The 15,243-nt window shown below is 56.3% G+C and overlaps 6 protein-coding genes across 6 annotated transcripts; 4 read left to right on the forward strand and 2 right to left on the reverse strand.

The window, feature by feature from the left end:
• Nucleotides 1–1,724: 1,724 nt before the first annotated feature.
• SLS55_004588 (uncharacterized protein) lies at nucleotides 1,725–3,604 on the reverse strand (the record flags this gene model as incomplete). Its single annotated transcript, XM_066776044.1, has 4 exons — nucleotides 1,725–1,841; nucleotides 1,902–2,011; nucleotides 2,064–3,377; nucleotides 3,427–3,604. The coding sequence occupies 4 exons, from the start codon at nucleotides 3,602–3,604 to the stop codon at nucleotides 1,725–1,727; spliced, it is 1,719 nt and encodes a 572-aa protein (XP_066633925.1).
• A 1,379-nt stretch (nucleotides 3,605–4,983) lies between these two features.
• ARP3 (Actin-related protein 3) lies at nucleotides 4,984–6,553 on the forward strand (the record flags this gene model as incomplete). The annotated part of the gene is made up of 5 exons (XM_066776045.1): nucleotides 4,984–5,018; nucleotides 5,097–5,119; nucleotides 5,178–5,405; nucleotides 5,466–5,512; nucleotides 5,567–6,553. 5 exons carry the CDS (start codon nucleotides 4,984–4,986, stop codon nucleotides 6,551–6,553), a joined length of 1,320 nt encoding a protein of 439 aa, XP_066633926.1.
• Nucleotides 6,554–6,992: 439 nt separating this feature from the next.
• TBF1 (TTAGGG repeat binding factor) lies at nucleotides 6,993–9,377 on the forward strand (the record flags this gene model as incomplete). Its single annotated transcript, XM_066776046.1, has 2 exons — nucleotides 6,993–7,020; nucleotides 7,390–9,377. The coding sequence occupies 2 exons, from the start codon at nucleotides 6,993–6,995 to the stop codon at nucleotides 9,375–9,377; spliced, it is 2,016 nt and encodes a 671-aa protein (XP_066633927.1).
• Nucleotides 9,378–10,095: 718 nt separating this feature from the next.
• On the forward strand, nucleotides 10,096–10,647 carry TAF10 (Transcription initiation factor TFIID subunit 10; the record flags this gene model as incomplete). Its single annotated transcript, XM_066776047.1, has 2 exons — nucleotides 10,096–10,476; nucleotides 10,612–10,647. 2 exons carry the CDS (start codon nucleotides 10,096–10,098, stop codon nucleotides 10,645–10,647), a joined length of 417 nt encoding a protein of 138 aa, XP_066633928.1.
• A 970-nt stretch (nucleotides 10,648–11,617) lies between these two features.
• Nucleotides 11,618–12,280, reverse strand: RSM19 (mitochondrial 37S ribosomal protein uS19m; the record flags this gene model as incomplete). Its single annotated transcript, XM_066776048.1, has 4 exons — nucleotides 11,618–11,660; nucleotides 11,851–12,033; nucleotides 12,164–12,179; nucleotides 12,238–12,280. The coding sequence occupies 4 exons, from the start codon at nucleotides 12,278–12,280 to the stop codon at nucleotides 11,618–11,620; spliced, it is 285 nt and encodes a 94-aa protein (XP_066633929.1).
• Nucleotides 12,281–12,650: 370 nt separating this feature from the next.
• Nucleotides 12,651–15,211, forward strand: MRE11 (meiotic recombination; the record flags this gene model as incomplete). Its single annotated transcript, XM_066776049.1, has 4 exons — nucleotides 12,651–12,669; nucleotides 12,801–13,101; nucleotides 13,163–13,253; nucleotides 13,307–15,211. 4 exons carry the CDS (start codon nucleotides 12,651–12,653, stop codon nucleotides 15,209–15,211), a joined length of 2,316 nt encoding a protein of 771 aa, XP_066633930.1.
• Nucleotides 15,212–15,243: the final 32 nt, after the last annotated feature.

Below are 15,243 nucleotides of genomic sequence, written 5' to 3' on the forward strand. Positions count from 1 at the left end.
AATGTCATGGGGAAAGGGATGACGGCTGTGGATATATTAACCATGTATCTTCTGTACTACTATATGAGCGAACGCCTTTCCATCCAACTAGCCGGATCACTGCAAATCGGCTTTGCTGCCACAGAGTGGAAGGGTTCGCGACTCAACTCCACTCCTATGGGGGCGATCATACAACACGCTTCCCGCGCCACCTGCCTGGACTTGGTGGGACGACCCCCCCCCCCCCCCCCCCCCCCCCCCTCTTTCGGTGTCCAGCTCGTTCTGGGCGAAGGGGACAACGAAATGAGAATGATGAATAGCAGGATCATTTGTCCATGCCGTTCTTCACCATCAATGAGAGAAATTGGTGGGGATCTCCATCACGTTGGAATGCGGTGCATCACGGATCGCGAGATACTAATGGAGAGTGTTGGTTTTTTGCAAATTTCGCACAGCGGCAGAGAGAGAAAGAGACGCCGAAAGTGGATCGGGTACCTTGTGGTCTTGGAAAGTTATCATTTCTTCGAGATCTAGGACAAAGTTTGTTCTTGAAAAGGTGTTGGAGAAAAGATATGTAGAAAAGGTTGGTGGGGGTTGCTTTTATACCACGGACGTGTGCAAATTTTCTGGTGATGTTGGGCACGCGCACACATCTTGTGGCCGTTCTTCCTTTCTTTCCTTTGTTTCATACACGTGCTTTTGCTTTGTCCGCTCCAGGTGACGATGGGGAATCGATGTCACACGGAATGATGGGCAGAGCATTGATATTTCAAGGCGTATATTCTGCACGAGTAAACTGCTTTCTATCCAACGACCGATTTCTTATGAGGGCGAGACGGCCGCGCACTTCCTGCAAGGCCACTGTTGTGCTCCCAACAATGAACGCTTGCGACACCTCCCGCGTCGACTCTCTATCTAGCGGAAAAAAAGTGCCGGGATGACGAGCAGCAGCACTAATCAATCGTGCAGCAGCTCAATCATCAGACACCATGATGATCTTCATCAACGTCAAACGCTGACCATCACTCGATGCCAACAAGGCAGCTACCCGTTCATGGCACACGGCGTACAATGACCGACGGAGTCGTCTGAGTTCCACTCTGTTACGATAAAGTAGACCAAAGTGCATGGTCGACACTGTGTAATCACGTTGATCAGCTACGCAAGCTTGTTTCGCGGAGGGAGTAGAGGCACGGTGTTGGAGTTGCTTTTATACTGGGGATGGTAGGGCCGGGGCTCGCCGTAGCCGAGTATGCCTATGGTCAATTCTTCTGCGTCTCATACACGTGGTTTATTTCAGACGTGATTACTAAAGTATCCTGGGCCGCCACAAATCACAAAGAAAGGCCATGGAGCTTACTGATAGTCATAGTAGCGTAGGGTTTCTAAAGGATGCGGCGAAGCCTGTGCCCACTTACGTACAGTCCTGATAGAATTTAGAACCAGAAAATCACAGGGCTGAACGAGCTGTGGCTGTCTCGGCAGTGATTTGCAGCTCACACAAAAACCAGAAGGTACACGTAGAAGATTATTGATATAGGTATCATTGATTATTAGAGTGGAAAGAAGTGAGCAAACTCCCGTCGCTATCTAGGGTTTACGGGAGGGTCCACAAACCAGTCCCTATGCAGCCAGGACGCAGTATCGTAATTCGTGAAAAAGGAGGTCCATCTAAGTTCCGCTCTCGAAAACAGAAACGCTAGTAAGCAAGAATCCATAGGGAAGCCAGCCAGCGAAGGTGACGACTACCTCTTGCGCTTATAACGCAGGCAGCGACCACCTTGTGCGACAACACCGGGACCGACGCTGCGAGACATGGTGCATGTGGGCCTGTCCTCGTCGGAATGCATGGACGCCAAAGCCTTAATCCCGCATCAGCGCCTGTATACTCTGGATGTAAGATTCGAACAGCCTGAACTTACAAAGGAATCGGTATTGTGAGCAAAGTAGAAGTAGACACCGTCGCGGGTCTTCTTGACGCTCATTGCTCCGATGGCGCCGGCCGAATGGCTGTTCTTGACGCTTGGGTGGCCTGGAGAGTGAGTAAGAATGACAGAGACTGAGGAAAGTGAGCATGCTCTTACCCATAAACTCCTTCTCAATCATGCCTCTTACTGCTTCTTCCTCAGACACAGGCTGCAACTTATTCTCTTTGTTCTTTTTCAAACTGTGATACAGTCTCTCGGCCCCAACTGTTGCGGCCATTGTGGTAGCCATGTGCTCACCGGTGCCACTGGTAACAGTGGCCACCGAGACCCTGTCCTTGTCATCAGGCTCGCAGGGCACCACGGCTGCTCCAACGCCGACGAGCGCTGCAGGGCCAACCCGTCCTTGGTACTTCATTCCAATGCCGCCAGAGGAGGCTCCGCACGCAATGTTTCCGTAACAATCCACCGCAACGGCACCGACGGTGTCAGTGACAAGGTCTGGGCGTGTTGCTTGGTCGGCCGTTTGTTCCTGTTCTTGTTGAGCTGAATGATCTTGAATGGATCCACGCTGAGGTTCAGTTGGAGACGGCGGCAAAGGAGCATGCTCGACAACGTGGCGAAGCTCTGTAGAGGTACGTTGGAGAGTACGTCTGGTTTCGGGAGGCGTCGGCGGAAGAGGTTGCTCGACGGCTTCCTGCGGTGGAGGGCTTGGAGTAAGGGACGGAAGCTTAAGCGTCGAAGCAGAAGATTCCGACTCCTCTCCCGATCCATCATGGCATACTTGTGCTTGGAACCCTCGCGCGATGCCTTGTCCTATCGGGACAATTGCTTCATCGTCGGCGTCGCTCATATCGACGTCTGGTGTCGAACTCCTACCGATCTGATCGATGTTGGAGAGAGATTCCATTGTAGGCAACGTCTGAGTACTGTTTATCAGGGGGTTTTGGGTGGATTCTTTGAATGTAGCTTGCAGGGAACCACTTTCAACGAGGGTCGCCGATGATGGATCTGGCGCAGACATGCAGATTCCAGAGGAGTCTGATGTGATGTTTGAGCTTGGCGAGGAGGTAGTACGGGTGGGCACACGCCCTGGAGAAATGGCGCTTGTGGTCGACGAAGGCACACCACGAAGCATTGCTTGGGTATGTCTTGAACGCAGCCGCTTGCGTTCTCTTGCCTCTTCCAGCGGGTCTACCGTCTCAGGGATGTATTCGGGCTGAGTTATGGGAGTCGCCACGACGCGTGATGCCTTCCGTTCCGCGTATGCCAAGTCAGACGTCCATTTGACCCAACGTTCTCGGGCGGCTGGAGAAACCATTGCGTCGTATGGAAGAACTGGAATACCTTGACTGAAAGCGTAATCGGTGGCACCTTGAGCAACAAGAAGGTTCGGGGGGACGCGTTTTAGGAGCAGTGATGTGGTAGTGCGATCAAGGAGGATACGCGCCAGAGAAATAGGGTTCTTAATTTCTGTCATAATGTCAGACTTGTGTTGTGCAGAGAATCGATGGAAACTCACGAGCAACCGCACCAACCGCGCCGCTGCGTCCCAAATGATCGACGACGATAGCATCGCATTCAACCACGCCGTCCATGGATAGATTGCTCCCGTAGCCAGCGTTCGTGATCTCGCGGTCCTCGAGTATCTTGATGGCAATCTCTACAGCGTCTACAGCGGTGCCTCCATTGCGGAGCATTGCCATGGCGGCTTTCGCAGCACTGTGATTCTTTGGTTCAGTCGTAGATAGCTCGAAGGCAGCCGGCCGAATGCGCTCTGGGAAGTGTTTGACTCACTCGTTACAGGCTTGCAGATGCAAGCCTTCGTTCTGTACGCTATGGTACCCTGCTCCAGCATGCACAAAGATAGCGCATATGTCACCACCTCTGCGGCCCTTCCCCCAGGATGACATTGTGTCGTCTGCAGCTGAGATTGGTTGCGCCACACGAAGTGCGACAGGCTTGACTTCTTTCCAGAACGAGAGGCGACGCGCAAGGCGTAGCAGCCTCAAGTCGCGTTCCAATGGATGATTCAGTGTGGGAACTTCTCTCAGCTGGCGCTTGAATTGTTCAGAGAAATCATACAAGGGTGAAACTTGTCTTCGTAGTTGCTGTGACAGAGCCGGGAGTGGAGGGCTGGATGTTTGGCCGGACTTTGGCACGTGCAATGAACCTTTGGCTTTCTGCGAGCAGCGATCGTGCTGGACGAAGCGACGGGTGGGAAGCGCGGTGGCACGAGAGCGTTGAGAGGGCCGTAGCTGGGGCTTGCTGGCGGTGGTAAGGATGGTAGACGAGGATGACCCAGAAAAAGAATGGCGACCTCGATTGGGTTGACGCGCTCTCACCCACTCGGGTGGGGTCAGTCGACCAACGAAAGCAGAAGAGTCTTGACAGGTAGGAAACGGAAAAAGAAGAGCCCAAAGGTGGCGTTGAGAGAGGAGCAGAGCCAGAAGCCGACGGTGGAGGATGCTGCTGCGAGCGGCACGAGGTTGACGCCTTCCATAACGAGGCCGGCAAGAGCGCGTGGATACTGCAGCCTGCACGCCCTAGCATCCTACGCTCATGGCTCCATCATGTCCGCGACTGCCGGAAGCTGCGCCAAAATCGCCCGCAGTCAAGCTCACCATGCGCTTATCCGATCGTATGTATTCAGTCTACCTACCGTGATCTCCGCCCCTTGAGCTTGGAGATGGGCGCACGAGGCACCTCTCATTGCGCAGGTGAACTAAGAACTACAGACGCTTGAGAAGGCTGAGAGGGCAGCGACTGCATGAGGCCCGCCTTTGCACGGGAGCTTCATCGCACGGAGAGTAGACAAAGACACGGCAATGCGGACGCGACAGCAGTGTTGGAGGAGGCGGGAGCTTGGCGCGGGCGGAGCGATGATGCAGCGCCAGCGGGGCGCGGAGAGCCCCCATTGGGTTTCGAGCGCCCGCCCTCGTCCAACGACCTACATCACCCCCGAGCCCTACCAGGCAGCCCTCCACCACATCCAGCGCCGGGCCGTCTTCCCCTGCCTGCAACTCCACCAGCCTTCGCCCTTCAATCCGAGCTGTAGCCACCGGCTCCGTTCCTCGCCATGGCTACCCAAACCCCCGCCGTTGTCATGGACAAGTGAGCTAGCTCCCGACACCGCCGAGATCCCCTCCGCTGGCCTGAGACCCCCGCAACTGACAATTGAACCACCCACAGCGGTACGGGTTACTCGAAGCTAGGTACGCGACCAATCTCCGCCGCCCATCACCCGTCCCCTCGCTGACTCTCCGCACCTAGGTTTCGCCGGCAACGACTCCCCCTCGTTCGTCTTCCCCACCGCCATCGCGACCAAGTCTGCCGCAGGAGGTGCTGGTGGTTCCGGTTCCGGCCGCCCAGCGGTTGCGAACAAGCCCTCGTTCCTCACCGGTGGCGCCGGCCCTGGCGGGCACTTGTCAGGGAAGCGCGGGACGGAGGACTTGGACTTCTTCATCGGAGACGAGGCCCTGGCCGCCTCTTCTGGTCCTGGTACGCTACAATGAAACAGCTATGCGCTGGGCAACGGGCTGTGTTGGTTAACCTGAGCAGGCTATGGCATCCACTACCCCATTCGTCACGGTCAGATTGAGAACTGGGTAAGCTCCGATGGACGCTTTTAGGTCGCCGTCAAGTCGCTGACAGCTACCCAGGACCACATGGAACGCTTCTGGTCCAATTCGATATTCAAGTATCTCCGCGTCGAGCCTGAAGACCACTACTTCCTCCTGACTGAGCCTCCGCTCAACCCACCAGAGAACCGTGAGATGACGGCTGAGATCATGTTCGAGTCGTTCAACTGCGCTGGTCTGTACATTGCCGTTCAAGCTGTTCTTGCGCTCGCGGCCTCTTGGACCTCCTCCAAGGTTACGGACCGCTCGCTTACGGGTACGGTCATCGACTCTGGTGAGGGTGTGACTCACGTTATCCCCGTCGCGGAAGGATATGTCATTGGATCCAGCATCAAGAGTGTTCCCATCGCCGGAAGAGACATTACGTACTTCGTCCAGCAGCTGCTTCGCGACAGAGGCGAGCCCGACAGCAGCTTGAAGACGGCGGAAAGGATCAAGGAGGAGTTCTGCTACGTCTGCCCCGATATCGTCAAGGAGTTCTCCCGCTACGACAGGGAGCCTGACCGGTTCCCCAAGTACGAGGTCAAGCACCCCAACGGCAAGAGTGTGTCCATCGATGTTGGCTACGAGCGCTTCCTCGCCCCCGAGATCTTCTTCAACCCCGAGATCTACTCCAGCGATTTCCTGACGCCGCTGCCCAACATTGTCGACACTGTCATTCAGACCAGCCCCATTGATGTCAGGCGCGGTCTCTACAAGAACATCGTCCTGTCTGGAGGTTCTACGCTGTACAAGGATTTCGGTCGCCGTCTTCAGCGTGACATCAGGCACCTGGTTGACGCGCGTATCAAGGCGTCAGAGGCGCGTAGCGGTGGTGCTAAGAGCGGTGGTCTGGATGTCCAGGTCATCACGCACAAGAGGCAGCGCCACGGACCCTGGTTTGGTGGTAGTCTGTTGGGCCAGACGCCCGAATTCAGGAGCTACTGCCACACGAAGGCCGAGTACGATGAAATTGGTCCCAGCATTGTCCGCCGCTTCGCTCTGCTCGGCGGCCCCGGCAGCACGTAAAGGGATCGAAGAAACTATTTGGATAGCTCAGAATAGAATGCAGAGGCGATGTGGATGTCGATACACCAAGAACCGTCCAGAACGGAAAAGTGGGTGCATTTCAAATGTGCGTGGAGTTGAAAGAAGCGGTTTAGGAGGATAGCAAATCATAATCAAGCTGATTAACGACTGGGTCGGGAGAGATATTGTGCGTGCTGTGCGCTGGCAACGAACCAACAGTGAAGTTAGCTGGTCAACACGAGTACAACCAATCTAGCAGAACAAAGGTTCTCAGACTTCGTACGGCACCGGAAGCCAAGCTTGAGAAGGGGGACCACAAATGGTGGGGATCATGACTGGTGGGTATGACGAGGAATATGATTAACGACCTCTACCGTGGGATGCCCTGGCCGGGGCCTCCCAATTTCCCCCGCGCCAGTAGGTTCGGGCGCGCCTCAGCATGCTAGAAGCGCGCGAACAGCGCCAGAGTAAGCGCGATGTGGTTTTGCTGTATTTATTTGAATACCAGAGCGAACACTGCGCATCAGAGCCCCTGATAGCCGGGCAGAGGCACACCGACGGTTCTCCAGCTTGACGAGGCACGGTGGCGCGCAATTGGTTGGCGGGGCGGCGTCGGAGAGCCTCCGGCGGAGATCAAAGCTCCTCCCTCGTCACCTCTTGACTTCAAGCGACCTAGTCTTAGGGCCAGGCGAGGCTTGACACCCTTGAAGATGGTCAGACCGCTGGATCTCTGTATGTCGATGGGCCCTGCATCTTCTTCCACTTCCTCCGCGGCGCTGAAGCCGGGAGTCGCTCCCGTGCGATTGCCCGGTTCTGCCTACTGACGCGCTCACCAGCGGCCGACGCGCCCGTTGCTTCGGGCCCTCCAGCTTCAGCGCCCTCCACCATCAGCCCTGCTGCCGACCGCGCTTCCAAGCGCCCTGCTCAAGCCATAGGTACGCCCGCGAAGCGCCTGAAGTCCCAGCCTCTCGGCCCGCAAGCCCTCAATGGCCCGCATCCCGCGCAGCCTGCCCAGGCCGGCAGCCTGCCGCTGCACCAACAAGTGTCTACCGACCAGAGCGATGCCTTCGCCGTGAACTATACCCCGACGGCCACTACCGGGCCCGAGAGCTTTGTGGCGCCCTTTGGTGCTGGCTGGAACCAGATGCCCGGGAACTACTACGACAACGGCTTCGCCGTGCCCTTGGCCCAGCAGCCGTTTGCGCCGTCCTACGACGCGCAGTTCGTCACGCAGCAGTCGCCCATCTACAGCGAGCCATATTCCCCAGCGTCAGACGTGAACCCGGAGCTGGTGAAAAATTTGCCTACGCTGGACCAGCTGTCGGGCCGAGTACTGGCCACACTCGGCCAGCATTCCTTTCAGGATACGCTGAACGTCATCAACAAGATTGACACGCCCGCGGGCCAGGAGTACGCTTCACTCAAAGAACTCTTCGAGAACCAATTTAAGCAGTACAGCCAAGGCAACCCATTCATAGACGCAAAGTCGCTTCATCTGGATGGCCAACAGCACTCTCCCACCGTGCGCAAGGCCAACCTGGCAGCCTTCGTCATGAGCATATTCGGCGGACAGGAAGTCAGTCTCAATGAGCTGAATGAATACTTCCTGGACATCTTCATATCCCCTGGTGGCAGATTTCTAAACTGGCACGGAGGGTTTTACGTGGAGCTCAAGACACAGGCTTACATCAAAGAGTTGATGAAAGGTGAGAAACGCGACGAGGTAATGAGTCGACTGTTTCCGGAGAATCTCGCCGAGAAAATGCTTGCGAGACATCCTGAGATCAAACAGCTCTTGCCTCCGGAATTGGAATTCGTGAAGTTTGCTCTCCAACGCCGACAATCTCTCCTCGCCGAGGGCGACACGGTTGAGGCTCGAGTTATGCTTCCAAGAAAGCACGCGTGGAATGATCTTCTCAAGGAGGTTAACAGCTGCATTCAGAAGTACATGGACGGTTCCTCGACCAGTCGCCAGAGTTCTCAATCATCAATGTACAGCAATGCCGGTGCTCAAGGTATAAGTCCGAGTGGCTACTACCCTCCGCAGATGCAGGGTCCAGTCGGTGGGAACTATGATGAGACGATCACCAGAGCAGCGCTGATGGCTCACGCCGCGCTCCACGGGCAGCAACCTGCCGGTAGTCCAGATGCACAGTCGAATGTATCCTTCTACCAAGCATACCCCCAGGTCGCTCAACAACACCAGCCATCATTTCCCACAAGCAAGGCCCCGAACCCGCCGAGTCCGATCGCAGTCCAAAGCGCGCCGACGCAGGTTCTGTACGACCGGGCGCGTTCAGCATCGACTGTACGCGCACCACCCAACTCGCGCAAACCAGGAGCAGCAAATCAACGGCGGCCGTGGAGTATCGACGAAGAGCGCGCTCTCATGGATGGTCTCGACCGCGTCAAAGGTCCCCATTGGAGCCAGATTCTTGCTCTTTACGGCCCGGGAGGAACCATATCGGAGATCCTCAAAGAGCGCAACCAGGTGCAGCTGAAAGACAAAGCAAGGAACCTGAAGCTTTTCTTCTTAAAGAGCGGCGTGGAGGTGCCTGTGTACCTGCAAGGTGTCACGGGTGATTTGAAGACGAGAGCTCCTGCCCAGGCGGCGAAGCAAGAAGCACTGGCAAAGCAGCGAAGAGACGAACAAGAGAGCAAACTGAGGGACCAGCGTGCGCAGATGGATGCGGCGACTGTATTGGCGGCTGGCAGGTGGCCCGGTGCTGGAGACGGGTTTCCCCAGATGGGTTACCCCGCTCCGCAAAGCCACCCGGCAATTGATCCTTCGCTCCGGACCACCGATGGGCCCAATAACGCCTAGGAGCTAAGAGGGTCGTGAAGATGGCGTTGAGTTTCTTTGTCAGCGAGCGCGATGGTTTCCTTACTTTCACTTGAGTAGAGTGGCATCGAAGGGAGGAATGCGGTGGGGGTTAATAGTCCGTACCTTGGTTCGACGAAGGGGTGGAAAAGTCTTATGGATTTCTGTTTTCACTGGATGGGTATGGGCACGATCTACGACAATGATCCGGTCGGGCAGCTTGCAAGACAACGACAGTATGATACCCGAAACATGAATAGATTAACTAGCGATCTCGTACTGTGCTAATGGCTGGCTGCGCGCTGGGAGAACGTTAAGGTAGCAGAGTGCTTTTGCCAAGCAAGTTGGACATCTATTGGTTGTGGGAGCATAGTTCACCATTCTCTATGTACATGAACAGTGTCTCTACCCCGTTGAACCCGCGAACTGGTGACGTACTGCGACGAACAAGTAGTCGAGCACATCCGTGGAATCATTTCCGCATAGTGCTCGAGCTGTGATTGGGTGAGTGGCGCCCCCGGGAAATCAACCAGCGGGAACGCGGGTATGGGTGCACGCGCCAGCCTGGGCGATTAGATACCAGAGACCGCAGTACATTCGCGACACACCATTCCTGCAGCACCACGCCCGGTGACACCCTCGCCAGCACCCCCACGCACGTCAGGTGCCTCGCCATAACCCCCCCTTTCCGAATCCTGACGAATCACGCGCCTGTACGACAATGTCTTCCGACCACCCAGCTTCAGGCGCGCAACCCGGCGAATCAAGCGGCGCCAACACCCTGGCCAACACCAACCCCGAGGTCAAGCAGGAGGAGTTGGACGCCTCCATCAGCGCCGAAATCGCCTCGACCGACCCCAATCAAGCCGATGCTATGAACCTCGACGGTGCGACCGACATGGACGGCCACAACAACAACACCAGCAGCGGCAGCGCCAACAACGCGTCTGCTCCCGGCGCCTCGGGCAGCGGTGGCCTTGCGCCCGGCCAGGATCCCAACATGATCGCGGGCGCGCCGCCGCCGAGCGAGCTGCGCATCCCGACCAAGAAGGATGCCAGCCTGCGCGAGTTCCTGAGCAAGATGGACGACTACGCACCCATCGTACGTGCTTCCTCCCCTCTCCCCCACACTTTTCCCGCCCACGGGCCCCCACCTCCCCCCTTTTCGAACCCCTCCTACCCCGAATACATCCGGAGGCGCAATGACGTTACGTCTTTCGCGATAGTCTCTGCAAAGCGCCAGCGCTCCGCAGCACAACAACAACAACAATAGCAACGACGGCAACCACACCTCCGCCACCACAGCTAACGCGCCGCTCTCGTCCGCCCCGCAGATCCCCGACGCCGTCACAAACTACTACCTCACCCTGGCCGGCCTGCCGCCGCCGCCGCAGACGCCGCCGCACCTCGCGCGCCTCCTCGCGCTCGCCACGCAAAAGTTCATCGCCGACATCGCCGCCGACGCGTACCAGTACTCGCGCATCCGCTCCTCCAACACCACCTCCAACAACCCCATGGGCGGCCTCGGCGGCGCCGCCGGCTTCGGCATGATGGGCGCTGGCGGCGCTCCCGGCGCCGGTCCCGCTGCCGGCCCCGCGGCGGCGGCTGGTGGCGGTGGCGCGGCGGGGAGTAAGGATCAGAAGGGCGCGAATTTGGGCGTGCAGAGGCCGGGCTACGGTGGCGGTGGGCAGGGCGGTAGTCAGGGACGGACGGTGTTGACGATGGAGGATTTGGGCATGGCGGTGGGCGAGTACGGAGTCAACGTGAAGAGGGGCGAGTTTTATAGGTGAGATTGGGGGGAGAGCCGAGATGCGTTGGTTTTGCTCTTTCGAGACGCGAAGATTTCCCTTTTTTCTTCCCGTTCGGGGATGGATGCTTCTTCGGGAACGAACGGTTCGTAATGGGTTATGGGATACATGGCATGGTTCACGGAGTTTTATGGCGCCTCTGAGAAAGGGGAAGGATGACGTCGAAATTGATGGCACTCGTGGCGGTCGAGATCATCAACATCATCATTATTATTGCAGGCAAGCAGAGAGCAGCCTGAAGTTACGCCACACAGAAAGCAAAGATGCCTTCACTGGTTTGATGGTATTCGGCATGACATAGCCAGGATAATACATGCACTTGCGTTCATAGTCTGTATTTGGCGAATGACAAAAACGCCACCCATATGTTGAAGGAAATTGGAATTGTGCGTAAACGTCCAAAGTGGGGGAATCTGGAAAGCGCTTTTCATATTCTTATTTGTTCTTGGAGTGCTTGTACGAGAACCTCTTCCTCGTCCTGTAGAAGCAATTGGCTGTCAGCGTTCGTCTGTCTGCAATAATTTGCGCCGTAAAAGCCGGTCTCCGCTAATGCCCCTATGCTACTCCCGCACTACCCTGCATGTACACCATTTGTTCCTCGAAAATAATAGATACAATCCATGCAACCAACGGATTCAAGACCTGCAGGAAGAAGAGAGACCACTCACGGTGCAAATTCGCCCAACTTGTAGCCGACCATGTCCTCGGTGATCTGGATTTCGTTGTAGTTCCTGCCGTTATGGACCATGAACTTGAGCCCGACGAAGTTGGGCAGGATGACGGCGGAGCGCGCCTGTGTCTTGATCGGCGGCGGCGGGCGCTCGCCCGGCTTGGGGAAGACGATGGGGAGACTGTTGTGTTTCGTTTCTCACGGTCAGATGCTGTCCAGCTTTTGCGCACGGATATTGCGGTATAGGTATGGGAGTTCGGGAGGGAGAGCGGTCGGTATGCGGCGGTTAAGAGCGTGGTCGGCAGACTTACGGGACGATGTTGGGGCCTGCGCGAAGTGTCAGCTACGCCCATTGAGCGGGGTAGATGTTGATGTATGTACGTACCCTTCCAGACCGAGCGCGCGAACAGCGCCCGCGTTGGCAACATGATTGGCGGTTGTGAGTGGGTGCGGAAGTGGATGCGGCGGGTTTGGCTTGGGGAAATGTTCGATGTCCCAAAGAGCCAAGCCCGCGGCTCGGCGGCGCGATGTCACGCCCACCCCCGGCGCCGATCACTGAGCTACACCAGGCAGCAAACGCGTCTTCCGTGAAAGTAAGCGCGTCGCCTGTCATGAATCGAGCTTGATCCGCGCGTGATTCTGTCAACGAAGCGCTGTGGTCGCGACAACGCTCTCCTGCAGCCTTCAATTTTCTCTTCCTGCACATACTTGCGACTACATATCCGTACAGACACAGGCGAACATCTGCACCGGCTTCACCACGCTTTTCAGTTCGACGAAGCGTAAGGCACCGCTACAATGCCTGCCTTGGGACGAGGTTCGTGTATTCTCCAGTCTTTTATCCCTATATTTCTCTGCCTCAGTTTTCCCTGTCTTCCGCTCTACAAGCACACGGTAAACTCCAAAAAAGCACCAGAGATGAAAGCTCACGAATACGCCTACATGCAGGTCTCAACAACCCCGACGATCCGGATACCATCCGAATCCTAGTCGCGACGGACAGCCATGTCGGGTACAATGAGCGCGACCACATTCGCGGCGACGATAGCTGGAAGACCTTCCACGAGGTCATGACACTGGCCAAGAAGCACGACGTTGACATGGTGCTACACGGTGGCGACCTCTTCCACGAGAACAATCCGAGCCGGAAGAGCATGTACCAGGTCATGCGCAGCTTGCGGATGAACTGCTTCGGGGACAAGCCGTGTCAGCTCGAGTTGCTCAGCGATGCGAGTGAGGTCTTTCAAGGGTGAGTGGGATTCGTGCGAGCGGCGACGCACTGGGAGGTGTCGGAGAATAACAGGATACAGGGCATTCAACCACGTCAACTACGAGGATCCGGACATGAACGTGGCAATTCCTGTCTTCTCGATCCATGGCAACCACGATGATCCGTCGGGAGTACGTACATGCGGAAGTATTGCAAGTTTGGTCTTGCGCTGACGTGGTGTTAGGAAGGCCATTACTCGGCAATGGACTTGCTCCAAGTTTCTGGCCTGGTCAACTACTATGGCCGTACGCCAGAGTCAGACAACATCCAGATCAAGCCTGTCCTACTCCAGAAAGGCCACACGAAGCTCGCTCTTTTCGGCATGAGCAACGTCCGTGACGAGCGTTTGTTTCGAACTTTCAGAGATGGCAACGTCAAGTTCTTCCGGCCATCAGTGCAGAAAGATGAATGGTTCAACCTGATGAGTGTTCACCAAAACCATCATGCGTACACGATGACTGGGTACCTGCCCGAAAGCTTCCTTCCAGACTTCTTGGATCTTGTCGTGTGGGGTCACGAACACGAGTGCAAGATTGAGCCGACCCAGAACGCGGAAACGGGCTTCCATGTCATTCAGCCTGGTTCTTCGGTTGCGACTTCACTGATGCCAGGAGAGGCGGTGGGGAAGCATATTGCGATTCTGAGTATCAACACCAGAACAGACAAGAGGTTCGAGGTCACGCCGATCAGATTAAAGACGGTACGGCCCTTCGTGATGAAGGAGATCGTTCTATCGGAGGAGAAAGCCATCAAGGACGTCGCGAAAAAGGACGGCAACCGTACTCCGATCACCAAATACCTGATTAGCATCGTCGAGAAGCTCATCAAGCAGGCAAATGAGGAATGGCATGCATTTCAAGAACCCGACGGAGATAACGAGCCGGTAGAAGCCCCACTACCGCTAATCCGTCTTCGCATTGAATACACGGCACCCGACGGTGGCCATTTCGATTGCGAGAATCCTCAGCGCTTCTCAAACCGTTTCGTCGGCAGGGTTGCGAACGTCAATGACGTGGTACAGTTCTACCGCAAGAAAGCTCAATCGCGGAGGACGGAGAAAATGGAAATGGACATGCCTGAGGACTCGGTGATCTCTCAACTGAACGTCGACAACATCAAGATCGGAAAGCTTGTGCGTGACTTCCTCTCCGCTCAGACTTTGACCATCCTGCCGGCGAACAACTTTGGCGATGCGGTCAGCCAGTACATCTACAAGGATGACAACACGGCAATGGAGGTTTTCGTCAACGAATCCCTTGCGGATCAGATGTCGCATTTGCTTGAGACAGACAAGATGGATGAAGATGAAATTGCGACGGCGATGAATGAGTACCGCTCCAAGCTTGAAGAAATGTTTGCTGCGGGCCAGAAGAAAATTAGGACGAGACGGAAGCTGAAGCCAAAGCCCGACAACTGGGACAGCGATATGGAAGGTAGCTGGGCCGACCAACCCGGAGCTATTGACTATGGCGATGAAAGGGACGACGACAATGACTCGATGGCGAGCTCAGTCCCACCCAAGACTACTGCCACGCGTGGCAGGGGACGTGGCCGTGGTGGTCGTACAACAGCTACTCCCTCTCGTGCAACAACGAAGAAGACGCCCGTGAAGGCTCCTGCGAAGTCTACCGCCGCAAGTCGTCGCGGTAAGAAGCGTGTTCAGGAAGAGGAAGAAGAAGAGGAGGAGGAGGAAGAGGAGGAAGATCACGACGTCATCATGCTTGACGACGATGATGACGACGAGGAGGAAGAATCGGATGCGGAGGACTTATTCACAAAGCCCGCGCCGCCCAAGAAGACAACCGCTAGACAAAAGGCGGCAACCAGTAAATCCAAGGCCACACCGGCGCGCTCGCAACGCTCCGCTAGCCCCGCGAAAAAGAAGACGCCGGCAAAGAAAGCGCCAGCGGCGAAGCCGGCTCCGCGACAGAGCAAGCTGAACTTCTCACAGACGGCAGATAGCTTGCCAAGCCAGACTGGCAGGGGCGCGAGTACCAGAAAGAAGCCGCCGACTGACGATGAGATCTCCGACGACGATGACGCTTTCGAGCCTCCGGCGCCCACGGCGAGATCCACGCGGAAGAGATAGAGCGGTCAAAGGGAGCAGCGGATACGAGCGCA

Source organism: Diplodia seriata (assembly GCF_021436955.1).
Source record: "Diplodia seriata strain FDS-637 chromosome Unknown scaffold_4, whole genome shotgun sequence".
NCBI lineage: Eukaryota > Fungi > Ascomycota > Dothideomycetes > Botryosphaeriales > Botryosphaeriaceae > Diplodia > Diplodia seriata.